General features: G+C 48.0%; 1 protein-coding gene across 5 annotated transcripts in view; it reads left to right on the forward strand.

The window, feature by feature from the left end:
• Positions 1-18,639, forward strand: part of LOC122628810 (protein outspread) — a 61,935-nt gene that overhangs the window by 10,589 nt on the left and 32,707 nt on the right. For all 5 annotated transcript variants that reach the window (XM_043811485.1, XM_043811484.1, XM_043811481.1 and 2 more), the window contains exon 2: positions 9,007-9,087. In XM_043811485.1, the coding sequence (XP_043667420.1) occupies positions 9,007-9,087 (81 nt within the window). The remainder of the gene's footprint in view (positions 1-9,006; positions 9,088-18,639) is intronic.

Genomic DNA, 18,639 nt, shown 5'->3' on the forward strand with positions numbered 1-18,639 from the left:
GCGCAAGTGCGCCGCAGCTGCGGCACTCTTCGCGAAGAGAAGAGAGAGAAGGGAAAGGAGAAGAGGCGGCGACGTACGAAGCGGTGCAACGTCTAAGCCGATGGCTAAGCCTGCTATTCCTGTACGTTCTATACTAGACGGCACACAGGGCAATGACACTCGTCCCTGTCCCGGTTGGCTTCGCGCTTGCAGGTGCGCCTTTGCATCTCGCGCACGGCCACTCTTCTACGGCCGCCGCGACGCTAATTTCATCGATTCCCGAATGCTCTCCCTTCGGACGTCGGATCTCGATGCGTAAACCGTCGTCCTCCTCCTCTCTACCCTCCTGCTATTTGCGATAAATACTCGTCCTCCCTTCTCCGTCCCTTTTGCACGAGCTATCCTTCGTATCCCGTCGAGTTTCCCTTTACGTTTTATCGCTCGTTCTAATTTCATTTCGGTCCGACTTTCGGCGAATCCTCGAGAGAATTTCTTTTTCTCCGTTTCCGTCTCCGTCTCCGTCTCCGACTCTAAGAATACACCGTCGGTCTCGAGAATCATCGGGGAAAAACCAAGCCGCGTCGAACTCGCTTTACGCTCGTGACCCCGCTTCTCCGTCTCTTCGAGTTTATACTCGCTCAGTCTCGTCATTTCGATCGCACGCCGAATCTTTTCCGTTCCGACCCCTTTGTCCGGTCTTTCTTACGGATCGGCCAACAGTTCCTTTTCTTTCTTTTTCTCCTTTTTTGTAATTTTTTTCTCATCCAAATCCCTGATCCCGCGTCGGCCAGTAGCCGTGCTACTTTCGTTAATTTTCTCTCCGACGCGTTGTACGTTATTACTTCTTATTGTTGGCCGGAACATTGTTGGCCGCTCATTGTGGTGGCGCACGTAAGTGCGGCGCGCCGGTGCGCGCCTATAAGTGCATTATAACGGAATTATTAAGTTAATTGCGGTTACGCGCGCGCGCGCGCGGCGGACTAATTGTAAGGCTAACGTTCTGCGAGCTTAGATATATCTGTATGCAGCGCGCGTATCGCATTAAAATAACCGTAAAATACGAACGTTCCTCTCGCGAGCTAATCTTTTTTTTCTCCTCTTCTTCTCTCTCTCTCTCTCTCTCTTTCTTTTTTTCTTTATCCCCCTACCTTACGTGGAAGGAAAGAAGCCGCACATCGTGGAACGCTTCGAATCCTTTTCTTTTTATTGTCCGAAGATTTACCGATAAAACCATAATGGTCGCCGTGCTTCTTGGTTCGCGAGTCAGGCGAAAAGTCTGGCAATTTTATGAGCCAAGAAAGAAACGAGCGAGAAGTTGATTACAGAGTTGCAAAGATTGCAGGATATGCAGGTCGACGACGCTTGTATCGAGCTATCTTCCTTTGACGTGCGTCATCGTCGCGATGCTACATGTGCGTGACCGTCGATACTCTTTGTCATTTCGAACGCATCGCACGTTACGATCTCTTTTTATTTTTCCAGCTCGCTCGCGTGCGTGCGTTCGTCCTGTGTACGATGATCTTCGTTAAACGTTTAACGTTCGTGAAAGATAATTCGACGAAACAGAAATATGCTTTTTCATACGACGACGATTCAAAGATCGTCATCTCCGATTCGTATCCGCTCGGTAGTAATTTACAACGCTTCGCGTTATTATTTCGGAGATTTGCGAAGAAAAAAAAGGCTCGTTACGTAAACCTTCTCGTTTCGTTTGTTGGTCCTCGGAGAAGTTGATAATTCATCTAAATGTCTCGCGACTCCTTCTTGTGATACCAGTCGTCGTGGAGTTGCTGAAAAAGTTGCTCAATGATAATGCAATTCTCGCGCTTCTCTCTCTCTCTCTCTCTCTCTCTCTCTCTCTCGCTTTCGTTCGTACTCTGTACTTTGGTAAATAGCGATTTTGCGATTGCTGGGCGTTGTCTTCTTTTAACAATTTTGCACCGGACACGAGTCGGTCACCGCAGACCGGTTTTTTACCCTACTTTCTCTGCCTTCTGATACTTTATTCTTCGATAACCCGACGCTCGCGAACAACGCACGTACCGTCCAAGATTTTTACAAAATCCGCGTCACGATGATGAATGAAAATCGGTCACGTAGCATGCCGACTCTTGATAGTTGCCATTTTTTCGCTAAATAATCTGCTCGAACGGTCTAAAAGAGTAACGAGTCGATCGCGCAAAGGGGCGTTGTGTCGGGAAGGGGTCAGAGGTTAAACGGAGGAGGAGAGGGAGGGAGAGAGAGAGAGAGAGAGAGAGAGAGAGAGAGAGAGAGAGAGAGAGAGAGAGAGAGACTTTCGAGGGCGTTCGCGCTGCGGTCGCCGAGATAAAAGCGAGCATCGTTATAGATGCTTTCGAGAATAGCGAGTCGGTGGGGTCGACTTAAGCGTGCCACTATGCCAGTAACAGTACTCCTCGTAAGAGGATCGGCCTCCGAGGTCATGACCCGCGTCTCACGTACGTGGTACCACTTACCAGCCCTCTAACCGACTTCAAATCGTTCTCGAAAGCACCTGCGCGTAACAAGATCGTCGTTCCTTTTTCTCATTCTTCAAACCTTTCTCCCAATTTCCAAGGTCCGATAACGTCGGAGATACGCCTCGACGTTCTTCACGATGTAATTGCACGACGAAACTCCGTCGCGTACTCGATAGGATCGCAAAGAACGGAATTAAACGTTGCCATCGGGTGGCTCGTAAAGCTTAGCGCGTTACGTTATAAATATCAAGGTAAGCGAGCGAGCTGCAGGGATGTGAGAGAGCGTCGTCGGTATTTTCTACGTCGTCGACACCTCTCGGATCGTAGATCACGGAGAGAAAGAGAGAGAGAGAGAGAGAGAGAGAGAGAGAGAGAGAGAGATACAACGACATCGATAAGATTTAACTCGGCGACGTTATCGTATCGCCGCGGCCGTCGAGATATATAAAAGCTAAGAGCGATCGCTCGATTTCGAAATTTTTCGGGGTAATTGTCGTACGATCTTATCGATTTCCGCGATGCTAAATTTCCTCCTACTCGGCATCTCTTTGAAATGTGTCAATTATCTCGGTTGGCGCGCTTTCTCGAGTCCAAGACTCGAGGTTTCTCACAAGTAATGGCGCTTGTGCTCTCGGAACTTTTTCTTTCTCTCGACTGGAGGAACGGTAGTAGTAACAGCACGGCAAGAGCCGCACACAAGAGAGTGTTTCCATCTCCGACTCTGGTCTCTCTCTCTCTCGCTCTCTCGACTCTACGCCATCTTGAACAGTTGGTTGCATTTAGTGACGAAACTAGGATACTGGTATTAGACAGGAATCCGTGCACGCGTTGCTCCGGGGCTCGTGTCATTCGAGTGAAAGGACCCTCTGCTCTACCCTTTGTCGAGGTTGCGAAGGACGAAACTTTGCGCTCGATCACGGTGTATCGATATCGTCGTTCTCCTCGCCGAGCCTCGAGAATAATTCCAACGAACTCGTCGGAGCACCGCGGCCTCAACCACTTTAATCCGCGCGCACACGCACTTACGCCTCCAGATGATTCGATTCGACCCGATCAATTGACCTCTCGCGATCCTACGCTCTCTCGCTCGGTCGGCCGTCGATATTAAATCATCGGTGGAATTAAACATTTAATGGCTTTATCTCCGCCGTTCGTTGCACTTTTTCACCGAGGACGACTTTGTTTGTCTCGCTCTCGATCAAAGTCCTTAGACGCGTGCCTCTACGTTCGATCGCGACGCTTCTAAACGTAGAAAACGTAACGCGACGTTCGACCGATTAGAATTACAGTCTCGTTCAAACGGCCCGTCGTAAACGAAGGCTTTCCTTTTGAAACCGTTTTCGAACGGTCGCGTCTATTAATTGTTATTTGAAGCGACGCTCTTGGTTTCTCTGCCACTTACCTCTCCTCGCGTGGAATTCTAAACCGGAAGTGAGGTACGCGTACGAATGCCAATCAGCGAGATTAATATTCCACGTCCAAGCTCCAAAGGAATTCGAATATATCGTGTTACATTCTTAAATAGTCCGACTCGTCCAACGAATTTAGTCGGCTAGATAAAAATGTGCTTGCATTTACGTATGCGCGTAACGGTACCTCGAAACGCGCCTTGCCGTGCGCAAGTCGCTTCGTCGTCTTCATTGTTTCCTCTGCGTCTCTCTCCCTCCCTCCCTCCCTCTCGTACCGATGGCCGATGAGGTAAGACGAGCGGCCGACGTACCGCGAAACGTCCTATACATTTTTCCGGCATTATCGAGCCATCATCATCATCCTCCGAGAGCGCGATTCTGTTACGTCGCGTAAAGATAATCGCAAGATTCGAATGCGCGTAATTAATATTACGTGCGAACTCGAACGCCTCGCGACTCGGATCGTACGTTTTCGAGCAGCGCGTATAACTGTATTTGCAAATTGACGGAAAAGCGTGTGCGCGGTAGAAAATAACGGTCTTCGATCTCTACGATCTTGCAAAAGAGATGAAAAACGATAGAAACGTTGGCGTATCGGTTCCGTAACGGTTTCGGTTGTAGTTAATATCGGTAAACGCATACCGTCGTCCGTTTGAAATAATACGAGAAAAAGGAAAGGAAAGGAAAAAAAGAGAAGAGAAAAAGGACGAAGGAATAAAGGAGAAGTGGGTCGGTCGAACGTACTTCCGCGTAATTTCGCATAAATAAGACGTTTTCGCAACGAATCGACGAAGGGAACCGAAGGATCGTCGATTTTTACGAGAGAACGTCGAAATATCTCGACGAGGCGCGTAATCGTTACGAAGCATTTTCATTTACGGTCGAGTCACGATTCGAATTAAAGCGCGCGCACTTTCGAATGCGATCCTACGGTGAAGCGGAGCGGTTCGAGTCGCGAATCGTCGACCGAGGAAACCGCGTACCTCGAATACGAATCGGAATTTCTATTCACGGTCGACCGTGAAATCGAAAACTTAGGCTTTGTCGGTAGTCGAAGAAAGTCGCGTACGAAGATGCCACTCAATGGCGATTCTTTTCACCGTGCTCTTTCTTGTCATAGCGAGATCATTGTTATTCGCGATTCGTTTAACAAAAGTAAAGGAGAAACCTCCTCTCTCTCTCTCTCTCTCTCTCTCTCTCTCTCTCTCGCAAACTTTCGATTTTCGAGCTTCCACGCGACGTCGTTTACTTTCCCAGAAAGAGGCCATTTCACGAATCGATAATGATATTGCTGCCGTTTGGAAGGAGCGAGGGAGAGAGGGAGACGGAGTCGAAACGGAGCTCTCTTTTTTTTCGCTCGAATATTATACGCGTACGCGCAAGTACTTACCTGTTATTGCCCTGGGCAAGCACGAAGCGCGCAGCAGGCCAGTCATTGCCGACAAGTGCGCATCACGACGTCGTTTTACCTATATATACCGACGTATTCTATACGCGTAACGTATTTACGACCGTATTTACATACGTAAGTACTCGCGTACCTACCTCTATACACGTAGAGACGTCCCGATCCCGATCGTATTCGATTACGTCATTTGCTTTTTGTCCGACTCTCGAGATCGTTAATAATATAATAATCCCGTGCGTGTCCTTGCGAAGGCAGACCAAGCCAGAGAGCCGAAAATATACGATCGGGATCATCCCGCTGCTTCGAGGTTCGCTTCTTCGAGGTGAACGGTGAAAATGATAACGCGCGACTCGCGCCTACATAACGCGGCTTTACTACGGCTTTACGATTCGTGGAAGAATTCTTACAACACGGATATTTCGCGGATGAGGCAAATAAAATGAGAAAATGCGCTGATTCAGAGGCGCGTGCGAGAGCGAGAGAGAGAGAGAGAGAAACGTTTGACCTTAAAAAGGAAAAAGAAAACGTATCGAACGTGTAATCGTAATATTTTCCACGAATACAACGCCCGAACGATAAAGAAACGGCTGTTTACGTTGGAATGTTTTTCTTTTTTACGAGGATTTTTGAAGGATAACGCGATAAAAAAGGTCGTACAGCGATTTCGCAGAGACGTTTACGCGTCAGAGAACTTGTAATTATTGTAAGAGTACGTAAAGAGAAGGAAGGGGAAACGCCGAAGAGCGCGAGGTGCGATAACGAGCATCGATTTCCAAGGAAATTTAAACGTTGCGGAGATAGAGAGGATAGTTTTGTAATCCGTAGGTGCGAGCAGCATGCGAGGCGTTCCGTTCCCATCTCGTTTTTATTCCCGATAAGCGCACGATTCTCACCTCGAGTCCGCGGCGCGGAGGCTTGTTAGCGATTTGCGTGGCAAGAAAAATGGCCGACAAAAGTCTTCGGCCGATTACGCTGAAACGTAGCTCGAAGTGGCCTCTCTTCGTTTCTCTTAAGCGACAACGAAACGACTCGTTCGATCCCACGTCTACGACCTCCAACGATCTCTTCTCTTGAGTAATTCTTTTGGAATACCTACGGTCGCGGTCCCCCCCCCCCTATGTTTGTACGCGTTTGTGTGTACAGCTGCATCGCTATTGCGAAACGCTCGAGAGGTAATAATCGGCGTAACGTAACGGAGGAGGAAGAGAGAGGACGTGCGAGGGCTCGGCGAGAAGGGAGCGGAGTTTGCTTCTGACATAACTGCGACTCGCGAGCGATAATTTATGTGCATCGACCGAGCGCTTCGCCGAGCGCCTCGCGAGTAAGAAAAATTGCTCGATAAATCGTCTTATCTAACGTCTTCTCCTAACTATTTCGTCGAGTCTCTCTTTCTTCTCTCAGCTTCTTCAATTATAACGATATTCGTTTTACGAGCAAGAGATCGCGAAACCGTCGTTATTGGGTCAAGGCGATGCCGCGGACGCAACGAGGCTTATTAACGCGTCCCACTTCCCTCTCTCTCTCTCTCTCTCTCTCTCTCTCTCTCTCTCTCTCCCTCCCTCCCTCCCTCCTCTCCCGGGATCGAGAGAAGAATCGCGAGAAAAATGCAATTATAGTATTTAACGAATCGTACGACGAGATCGCTGTGATCGTATTATTAAATCGAGATACACGTGCGCGTACGGTCGTAATAAGCGGGAGGCAAAGTGTGTCGCGACTCGAAAACTAAATCGAAGCGTTAGTCCGCTCGTTGACCGATTTCACGGCGTGATAACGTCTCGCGTCGAGGGACAGTCCCGAGCTGCGAGGACTTTGAGCACGAATACCGGATGTGGGATACGCGGAGGACGGGATTTTTCCTGCGACGTCCGCGAGCAAGACTCTCGGTACGTTTTAAGAATCGATGGAACTAAGTAAACTCGTATTATCGTCTCCGTTCAAACGGCCTCGTCGATGGGTCGTTTCATTAACGAAATATGCTCACGTATTCTTGGCTCGATTCATAATTAATGCGCGTCCGTCGGATTATTTCCGAACGAGAATACGAGAGACGTTCTTTCATCTTGTATGGACAAGTCGGACAGCTAGCATTCTTCGAGAATAGTTTATACCATGCTCGGAGTACGTAATAACGATTTAAAGTCTATGCGCGTGGAGAAGGAATTAACACGTTTAACGGTATTCGCCCATTGGACGGGTATCGCCCACGTCGACGTGTTCTGATTGGCTAACGAGTTGATTCGTCGACAAGGTAGACCTTTAATTGCCTTAATAAACGCCACCTCGCTCCTCGTTTTCCTTCGTTGTGCCTTTTGCGTGTTCGCGCGCACGTACAAAAAGGGAGACAGAGAGAGAGAGAGAGAGAGAGACAGAGAGAGAGAGAGAGAGAGAGAGCGTGCATATACACCTACGAAATAACGAGAGAACGCCTTATCGGCCTTATTAGAAATTATAAACGACGCTCTGGCCGAGATCTGGGTCGCGAATTGAAGCTTAAGGATCGGCAAGGACTAACCTCGAATCGTGTCAAGGATCATCACGAGGAAACGGAGCCGGGATGCTCGTCGGCGATATGTCACGTTCTTGCCTCTCGTCGTTTTTTACTCGCTGACAAATAAATTTCTGGCAGGACGTTTCGAACGACCTCCTACGTATTTACGTGCGCGTGTACGCGCGGTCGCTTTACCCAGCGGAAGTTAATTGTTAGTGCCGAGGAATGACAGGAAATCATCGGAAACCGGATGGAAAGCGGTTAAACAGAGCGTACCCTCGTCGGCCGATGCTACGAACTATATCGATCGGTAATTTCGAACGATAACGTTTTCCGTAATATCGCGAGAATGCGATGCGGATTTATATATCGATTGCGACTTTCCAATGTCACTTTTTCCTTTTTAGTTTTCTACTTTCTTCTCTCATTCTCTCTTCTCTCCTTTTCTTTTCTTTCTTTCTATTTTTCTCGATCGCGCACGATTAACGCGGCAAGCGAACCGTGAAAGACGCTTTTCGAGATTCACGATGAAACTGCACGAGAGCTCTCCCGCCGCCTCTCTCTCTCTCTCTCTCTCTCTTGCGCGAATCGGAGCACGCTCCATCTGCTTCGTCGTCGTCGTCGTCGTTCAACGAGTAATTTTGCGAACCCGTTGACAAGAGTTTTGCGAGCGTACTTTCCTTTTATATGGGTCGTCTCGATTAGGACGAACGTTTTCCCTCGGTCGTGCGTGAAACATCGAACGTAGAAACTACCAACTTGCCGGTTCTTTTTTTCTGTTTCTTTCTTTTCTTTTCTTTTCTTTTCTTTTTTTTTTCATAGATTTATTTCCGAGAGTTTAAACTGAAACTCGACTCGTCTCAGTTTCCATCCTACAATTTTGTTCTTTAGAAACGATATACATAAGCAGAAACTCGTTTGGAAGGAGCGTTCTTACGAGTTAAGTTTTGCACGTGGGTTGTGCGTAAGTGGATCCATCAAGACGAGACGCGACGAGGCCAGATCGAACAATGTTCGCGCGAACGAAACGATCGGCCCTACGTGTAATTTCAGTGCTTTACTCTGTCATGTTCGACGCGAGAAAAACTCGAGACGACGGGTGCCTCTTCTCTTTCGTAACGAGCGAAAGTTAAGCGCGCGAACCACCTGGATCCATGGCGAATCATTTTCTTCCCTACGTCGAGAAACATTTTCGAATCGTTTAATCAAATCGTTTCATTTCCTTTATTCATTTTGTTGCAGGCTACAAGAAAGATTTCAAAATGTGGATACCTCTTCGTCGCACCCGGCTGGGACTTTTCGAATCCTCTCAACCGTACAAAGGTTCGTTATTTTATTCATCGCTAGAAAATGTTCACTCTGATTATCTTTTAAAAGTCCACCTACCTACCTACCTACCTACCTACCTACCTACCTACCTACCTATCGATCGGTCGCTTCCGATCGTTAGATTCCGTCGATGCCTCCTCGGGAATTATCGTTAGTCCGTGATCGACAAATCGTGTTGTAAAATCGATCTCGAGTTTCGCAATTTTCTCATTATCGTGAAAGTGAGGATAACCGTGCCTGCCGCATATTTCCTTTTTTTCTTGTCTTTTCTTTTCTTTTCTCTTCTTTTCTTTCCTTTTCTCCTCATCTCTTTCATTTTATCTTTACAATGGTAGGATCGACGTTTTACGTAAGACGCGAAACGAACGATTATCCACATTTCTTCTTTCTTTTCGATTCGATTATTTGTTATTCAATCAAAGAAAGAGGAGAGAGAGAGAGAGAGAGAGAGAGAGAGAGAGAGAGAGAGAGAGAAAATGTCTAACGTATAAGAAAATTTCAAATCTCAAACATTCCGTCGCGTGAGCACGGCGGAGAAAGTGAATAATTAGGAGTCGCCTTAAGGCCTTAAAGGCCTTTGAAGCCTCGAACGACGAACGACGCGTAATGGCCGTTAATGCTTGGTATCGACTCCTTAATCAAGCGGATCTCGTTAATTCGTACTCTTACTAATGTCGCCGTGCCAGAAAATTTTCTCTTCTCGCGAAAAATCAATGGGCGAGATCGGTTTGTATTTTGTTTGGAAAAGAGAATATATGATTTTGTATTTATTTACAAGCATAAATTCTCCATGTCGGTAGTCCTCGTCTTTCGCTGGCAGTTCCCAATGGAAGAAAGTTCTATTTTTGCTTGGCGAAGCTTAACGAGCGTGTTTCGAGCGTAATGACGGCTCGTCGTCGCCTCGCGAACGCGCTCTCTTGCCTTACACGCGAGAGCTCGGCTTAAGCCGTCTTTTCTTCTTCTTCCTCATCCTCCTCCTCGTTCGTCTCCTCTTCTTCCTCGTCTTCCTCTTCCTCTTGTGGAACTTGGTCGCTGCAGCCTTTGCAAAATGCATTTGCTTACGGCTCGCACCGCGACGAGTGCACGGTGCCGTATAAAATGGCGCATTATTCGCGAGTTATGTCCCGCGTACGCACGCCGCCTCTCTTTTCTTTCTCTTCTTTCTCCTTCCTTTGTGCCGCCTCTCTCAAAGCAGCACCAGCAGCACCAGCAGTAACAACCTTAAGGCGGCGGCCCCCTTGGCGCGCGCCAATACGACGACTTTCTTTTCTCTCTCTCTCTCTCTCCCCCTTTTTCTTCTTACCGCACTCTGCTGATATTCTTTTTCCTTGACATTTTTTATTTCCTACAAAAGTACACGACAGACGGGAGCTTCTTCTCCCAACTTTTATTTCACGAGTTCCAAACGACTCCACGCTCGTTTACTTTTCTTTCTTACGGTTTCAAAGATACGCACGAGTTGCGACTCGATTCGAGAGTTTAGACCCGAGTTTGCGATATATATATATTTTTTTTTTCTTTTTCTTTTTCACGGAATTCAACGGATCGAACGGGATCGCTTTCACTGCTGGGTCTGCTTTCTTGCGTCTTCCGGAGTACACCGTGCAAAGTTCCCTTAATGGATAAGTTCATGCGCGTCGACCTCAACTTCGTTTCGCTTTCCATTATCGGTACACCTGGAGATGGGTAATAGGAATCGTTTTTCCATTATCCGTAGTTACGCGAAATATTATTCGAATACATTATTCGGTCAATGATCTCTGGAAAGTGAAAATCATCTTATACATTTCCCGAGCCCATTAATGGGATTTTATATATTTTCTTGGCTTCCACGCTTCGCGTTTATCCGACGAGAATAGGGTTACCGAATCGCCCTGCGGGTAGATCGATACGTTTTAAACGAGCTTGGACGAGCCAGCAATGGACGATATTTTTTTAAATACGTAACTATACGATATACCTAGCATCGAGAGAGAGAGAGAGAGAGAGAGAGAGAGAGAGAGAGAGAGAGAGAGAGAGAGAGAGAGAGAGAGAGAGAGGAAAAAAAAATCAGGAGCGGCTCTACTCCGTGTCCGTTTTGTCTTATTTCTTGTGAAACTCGTAACGGTCAACCCGGTTTACATCTCGCAAATTGTTTTCGTGTTAATCGTAGTTTACGACGAACGTATTTAAACTCGGATTTTAATCGATATCGCTCTCGATGTACCCTGCAAAATCTTCAGATCTATGCTTTAATTCGCAAACTTTTTAAACGATGGTTAGTTTCGTCGACCGCGAAGTACCGTTCTCTACGCCGATACACGAGAGATGGAAGAAGCGATGGAAAAAAAGAGACGTAAAGCGTTCTCGAAGGCCGGTTGACACCTGTGTCGAAAATAAAAATGGACCGCAAGTAGGCGGCCTGAAATATCTCTCTCTCCCTTTCTCTTTGTCTCTGTTATTCTCGCCCACAGTACTTTGCGCTCGAATCACCGCGAAATCCGTGTGAACGAACCGTCGTGAGAACGAGAAAAAAGAATGCTTCGGAGTCGTAAGGAAAGCGCTACCACATGGTGCCAGCTTGGAATAAAAGGAGAGCTCTGCGAAGCGGCGCTAAAGAGAGAGGGAGAGAGAGAGCGAGTCGTTAGACGCATATTAAGGTCAACGTCCGGCAGGACGCAAGCACGAGACCTCGATTTTAAAATTCACTTTCGTCATCGCCACGGCCCTCCTCTCGTGTCAGGTGCATTTCCATCGCAATACGAAAACGATGCGAAAAAGTGAAACGCTTCGTTGGCGACAATTTTATTAGATCGATTTTTAAGAGCCCTTTCTCGTTGCATGCTTTCTCGATCGCAAGGACGAAATAGTTTTCGTAATTTGGACTTTCTCGGGCGTTTCCTTCTCCTCCGATATTTAAAAATGGTCTCTCTCTTTCTCCCTCTCCGTGTACCCCACTTCATCGCGACTCTTCGCTTCGCGGATCTACCGATCCGTATAAAATCGTTTCGAAACGATCGAGCGAGCCTACCTGACGCTTTCTTCTTCCTCTTTTGCTTCTTCAAGGTATCGGTTCGTTTTGAGGAAGCCTTGTGAAAGAATCGGAACATCAAACGAGCTGTCCGTTCCTCTCCCTCTCTTTCGATCTCATTGGCCGAGAATTGGCAGGTGTTTCGAGCGTGCGTATAAAAAGCAGGGCGTTAGGCGCATGCAAGATGATAATTTATCGACTCGCTGGCACAGCAGCTTTGCAATATATTTTAATTAATATGCGACGCTGAAAAAGTCGGTCGAGGTCGCGTTCTCGAAGGTCCGAAAAAGTTCGATCGATCGACTCGCCGATCAACCGACCTACGTACGATTGATATTTATTTAGATCAAATAACGGTGAAGAACGTTCCGCGCGAGGGACACTTCGTAGGCGAGTCGATCGTTAAAACGACGTTCGAGGAATCGTATTCTCTCGTTTAATGGGAATACTTTAAAAAAGTGTAAGTTGACTTTTCGAGCTAGTTCGATTAAATTTTTACCGTACTCGATGCAATGACAAAATGACTCAGTTATGTCCGAGCCGTTAACGGATCGATTCTTTGCTTCCCTTATTTTCTAGCGCGTCCAACGAAATTGAGAAACGCTCGTACGTTAACGTTTGTTTTAGAAAGGTAAGAAACAGCCGAGCTCTGGAAAGCTCCCTTTCTCTCTTTCTCTCTTTCTCTATCTATCCATCCATCTGTCTATCTATCCATCTCGATCTCTCTATGGATGGTTTCTCCGATCGGACGCAAAGTTAAGAACATCGTTGAGGAAGAAACCGCGTTCGGAGTAGCTCGCAATGACGATATCGGTGAAAGCGAATCTTCATTAATGCTTCACGAAGACATTAAAGGCCACGCCGTTTGGTTCGTCGACTTCCGCGTAGAATCGTACCTGCGTATCTTAGTAGGTATCTTATCCCCTGTACTTACGTAGGTATTATTTACCTATCGTCTTTATCTCGAGTGAAATTTTTCACGATTCCGTCGAAAGATTTGCATTCGAGAGGGCAAACAAACGTAGAAACAATCGTCGAGAAAGATGGTACGATGTTTGAAAACGCGTATCCGCCGGACATGGCTGTGATACTCGAACGCTCGTCTTATATGCATAACTGTACCTGTCCGCGGCGGAGCGCGATTACCGGTGCCGATGCAACGAGGTAGGTAGGTACTATTAGCGATTCTGCCGTTAGGATAAATACGTGTCAGGCGCCATGGGATCATCTCGTCCTAACGATTAATAGCGACGGATTAACCCGGACGCTAAGACACCAGTAGGGATATAATGTCATTCTGGAATTTCATGGAAAATTGAGCACGAAACGTTTAACTTTGAAGCTCGAGGTGAGAAAAAGGTTAATCCTTGCGTACTATTAAAAGCGATACGGTGGACGTCGCACGTGCGAAGCCGAGCGAGTGAGTCACCGGCAGAGAAGGAGGAGGGAGAGAAGGACACTCTCGGAGGACGATTTCAAGGGGGTTTCTTGGCTCTTACGCAGGTGGTTCTGCGGTAGCACGAAACCTTCTCTCTCTCTCTCCCTCTCTGGGGGGGGGGGGCATGGTCGGACGCGCGTGCGCGCGAGCGCGACTCTCGGCGGCGGCGGTGGCGGTGGCGGTGGTGGCGGTGGTGGTGGTGGCGGCGGCGGCGGCGGCGGCGACGGTGTGGTAGTGGTGTTACGGTAGGTTATGCCTTGCATTCCTCGCGAGGTCGACGAACCGAGACGAGCGAGCGCGCGAGAGCGACTGCCTTGCATGTTCGGCCACGTTGCCTTCGCTTCTGGCCACTGTCCGCTCCCTCCCTCTTTCCTCCCTTTTCCCTTCCCGACGGACCTCTTTTCCCTTTCTTTTTTTCTTCCGAATAAAATCCATCGTAAAGGCACGTTTTGAAATTTTCTCATTCACCTCCTTTAAATTTATCTGTCGTAATTTCAACGCGTGGCTCTTTTTATTCTCCATTCGACGGCGTATTATATTTACTTTAATAGCTAACGCAATCCTCGATGAAGAGGAAGTCGATACGGGGGTCTTGCTCGTAAGTTTCTTTCTCTTTTCTCACTCGCTTCTATCGTACTCCGTGGAAAGAGAAGGATCGCCTCTCGCTCTCCCTTCGTCTCCTTCCTCTCCTTTCGTCCTTACAGGGCGTTCCAGCTCGGGGACACTTCCGTCTTTCTTGCCGAACGAAGGAGAAGGGGAAGGACGAGGAGGTGGAGGAGGAGGAGGAGGAGAAGGAAGTACGATCGAACGATTCTGACGACTTCTTGCACGTTACCACGGCAGCTATTCTCCACGACTCCACGAGGCACAAACTCGAACAAGTTCCTTCTCTTTTTCGTCTTGCTCCACTTCTCCGGATCCATCAAATTTTTTCCCTTCCTCCTGATCCTCCAGAGCTCTTACCGATCGAATACGTTTCATTCCGATCGTATAGTTCCACGGAGAAATTATTAAACGGTAATGTCGGGGAAAAAATGACCCTACGAACGACGCGTCAGCGACCTCTCGGCTCTCGGTAGCTTTGCCTCGCGAAGGGCTTTCGACGGGTTTTTTCTCTTTCTCTTTCTTCGTCGTTCGCGAGGCGCGCACGTGCCGATGGTAGTAACCTCGAAGACAATGACACGTCGGCGACGAGCTCGTCGGCACATGTAAATGTAACCTTTTGCGAGCGCACGTAGAAGACGTTGCGGCTCCGTTCGGTGAAAGGTGCGACGTGTTTCGATTCCGCGATCCGTAAGGCCTCCGCGCTGCCGCTTCTTCGCATTCGCCGCTAGGAAATGTCAGGTAGCCGTTTGCGAAAATCTCGGAGGTAAAGCGGCTTCGATCTCTTCCTCTTGCACCTCCTTTCTCGTCGGTTCGTTGCGAAACCTATCGACTTTGTTTCTCCGGGATTCTTTTCGTCGTTTTCTTTTTCTTTTTTTTTTCCTCGCAGCCACGATAAAATCCTAATCTCCGATTAATCGAGTTCGGCGCGACTCGATTAACATTCGATTCCTATTGGAAAATCGTTTAATTGCTATTACGTACGACGAATCGAGAGGAGAAAAAATCTGCGTTGCGTAATGCCCGCCGATCGCGTACGAATAGGGAGAGCTAGCGGGGGGAATTTCAATGAGATCTTTCCCTGTCAAAGTGGTAGGGGATCGTTTGCGCGCAGTCTCGAGAAAGATCACACGAGAGCAGGATCATAACAAAGTCGCCGTATCCGTCTTACGACGAGGATCTCGTATTTCTGTGGGACCGTTTCACACGGATACACGGATCTTCGACGTCGAGCGGAGATGCAGCGAGTCGTGTGTGCTGTATCGTTGGATGGATACGCGCGTGGAGTCACGCGAAACGGGCTTTACGATACCGACACCATTCATCGCGCTTCTTCGAGCAATCCCGCGGAATGACCTTCGATCTTCTCGCATCCATCACGCTAGGATCCTCGCCGCGTAATCCTCTTCTTCCTTCGCCGTCTCTCGTAATAGATCGCGAGGTGCTTGCCGATCGTCGCTTGAATTTCAGCTTTCCGGTTTCCCATTGGATCTCGCGTTAGCGAAAAAGATACCTTCTTAGGCGATTCCGGGAAGATCAGAGCCGCCGATCCAACGCCGCTTGGAACGCGCGGGTAGGTTCTTTCGAAACTCTCTCGTTCTCGGCGCTGTTTTTCTCGCTTCCTTCGAGAGATCGTAATTTCCACCTGCCGGACCACGCTCGATTTGCATTCGCGTGCTGCGCGAGCAGAGGCCTGCCAAGTACCGCGATCCGGTCGATTAATCGGCTCCCGTGAACGCGAGAGAGCTCTCCTCGAAGGAGCGTTGTTTCTCGTAGCAACGCGTAACGCGTTCGAACGAGATTACGCGTCGCCTTATTACGACACCGATCTCTTCCCTCTCTTTCTTTTTCTTTTCTTTCCTTCGCTTTTAGTTTCGTTATGTCTTTTTTTCTTTTTTTGCCTTCCTCGTTCTGCTCCCCTTCTTTCTTATCCTTTCTCTTCTTAGCTGGCGAACGAATGTGCCTAGCGATCGCTAGTCATTAACGTTTTCGCGTCGAAAGGTCATCTCGTTAGGCGACATCGCGCTTCGCGAAACCAAGTGTTGCAATAATTCATTGCGTAAGCGCGACTTTAAAGGCGGCACCTCGCGCTTTTACGTCCGGGATCATCGAGAGCGTCCTTTAACCTCGGACCGACTCTCGTGCTTCGCAATTTTAATGTATCCGTCAGCGACCGCGATCGAGCGAGTTCCTCGCCCGCCAGGTTCTTCGCCCGAATCAAGATCCAGAGGATCGATCATCGGCCGTTAAATATTTCGCTATTTTGCCCGGCTATGATCCATCTTCCGGAGAACCCGACGATTACGTAACGATTTTCTACGTTCGCGGCTCTCCCTCTTAGATCTCGCCTTTGATCGCCATTCCCTCGACTCTGCGATTTTTGCGCAGTCGCGCAATCGTGGTCACGGTTGGCAAGGGAAAAAAGAAGAGCGAGCGAGAGAGAGAGAGAGAGAGAATATCATAGAAGAAACGATCTACATGGAGGGTAATACGAGTTAGCACGAGGAAGCTGTCGACAAGAAGGTCGTAACGGAAGCAAGATAAATGCGTGCGAGCACGCATAGCCGTCGGTACATCGGCCACTTTAAATGTACACGCTCGCGAGATAACGATTCCTCTCGAGGATTGCCTTCTGTTATCGCGAAATACTCTTCGACGGCTAATGAAAATTCTCCGGATAGTAAAAAGTCGAACGAGCTCGATAGATTCTTTTTCTTTATCTCGGCCCGTCCCCTTCGTTCGTGCCTCTCTCGTTTTCGTTGTCCTCGTTGAACCAAGAGAACGACGTCGCATTGCGCCGAGATTTTATCTTATCATATCGCGCCCTTGGACAAAGGTTCGTCACGGCAAATTACGATAGGCGAAGGTACTACCCGTTTACTTAGTCGCGCCAACGAGGAGGCGCAGAGGACGGGCGCGCGCGGCTTACTCGAGAAAGTAAGCCGCCAATTATCACCTTTCTAGCTCTTGTCCGAACACGAACCCGTTTTACTTTTTCTCCGTTCGACGTAGCCTACCTACGCGAGTCCCCCTGTTTTCTACCTCTCCTCTTCCGTTCGAAAGAGACGAATCGTCGCGCCTTTTTCTTATCTGTCGGGTGAAAACGCGTTGGAAAACTACGAGAGAGGAGGATTTTCCTGTCTTCCTTTATAATCCTGTCGTCGAGCCTCGAAAAAGCCGACGGATCTACTTTCGACCGTCGCGATTTCACTTAATCGTCCGAGAAAAGTACGAGCCGAGTCTTGTCGCCATGGAGATTCGTCTTACTTTTCATTTGTTCGCCTCTTCGCTTCTTTCCTCTCGGCGCGAGTAATCACGCGTCGCTCGTAACGGTTTCTACAACGAGACCACTACGATGTTTATGGCGCGTCACAAATTGACACGCCTTTTTCTTATTTTTATCTCGAACCCGCGATCGAGCCTTTGCTTATGCGCTCGTAAATCTGACGTATCGGGTGCGGATAAATTATTAACCTGGACTAGAAGGATAGTCGTGCGAGAGCGCGTGGGTGGATAGTCGGCTCGGCGGCGAAATTTCGATTTACATTTTAAGGAGGTGTTACGAACTAGCCTGCGCCCCGCGAGAGGGGACGAATATTTATTTATTAACGTTCGCGCTCTCCAAAGGAGCTATCTGCCGGGTGAAATTAACAAAGCCGGACTTTCTATGGGTTTATCGCTAAATCATTGCCCGTTAATTACAGAACGAAATTCAAAATAAGATCTACGCGGCGCATCGTTGCCCACGGATCGCGTGTTTGGATTCATTTAAAAATAATCTTTTTCGAAGATCGAATTCTGCGAGGGGCTAGGTACATATATAATACATATATCCGTTCCACGCGATGTCCTTTCTTATAACTTATTAATCGAGAGAAAATCTCTAAGGTCGGATAACGTCATCGGCGCGTAGCGAAGCAGCGGGATTCGTCGAATATACCTATTTTAACGATCGTCCGTGTACGTACGTACTTGGAGCTTCCCCTCCCTCGCTCTACCTCCTTGTATTAATTATTGACTGGACGAGCAATTATCTTGCCAGAGTCCGAGGACTAACGGCGAAACTTTGAAATTATGATCTTCGCAAGGCGGAGAGTTAATTACGCTATTTGACTTCGATCTCTACGAAGACGCCTAACGAGCGATCAAAATTCATCGTTCCCTCGATCAAATCCTTTTACTTTGTCTCTTCGTTTCGTCGAAGAAAGAAAAGCGAATCAACGAGCGATACGCGGAATCCGACTACGGTCGGCCATCGAAAGAAATTTCTACTTTCATCGGAAAGGAAGATTTCTCTTTTACGTTCTCATCGAAGACGTTGATAAGGTCGAAGATTCTCGGCAGCGGTTGCGCGTCTAATAAGAGAACGATAATAAAACTGATTTCTCTCGTTGCAACCACGTACTTGTCTCTCTCTCTCTCTCTCTCTCTCTCTCTCTCTCTCTCTCTCTCTCTCTCTCTCTCTCTCTCTACTTTTCTCTCACGATTGCAAGTG

Source organism: Vespula pensylvanica, chromosome 4 (genome assembly GCF_014466175.1).
Source record: "Vespula pensylvanica isolate Volc-1 chromosome 4, ASM1446617v1, whole genome shotgun sequence".
Classification (NCBI taxonomy): domain Eukaryota; kingdom Metazoa; phylum Arthropoda; class Insecta; order Hymenoptera; family Vespidae; genus Vespula; species Vespula pensylvanica.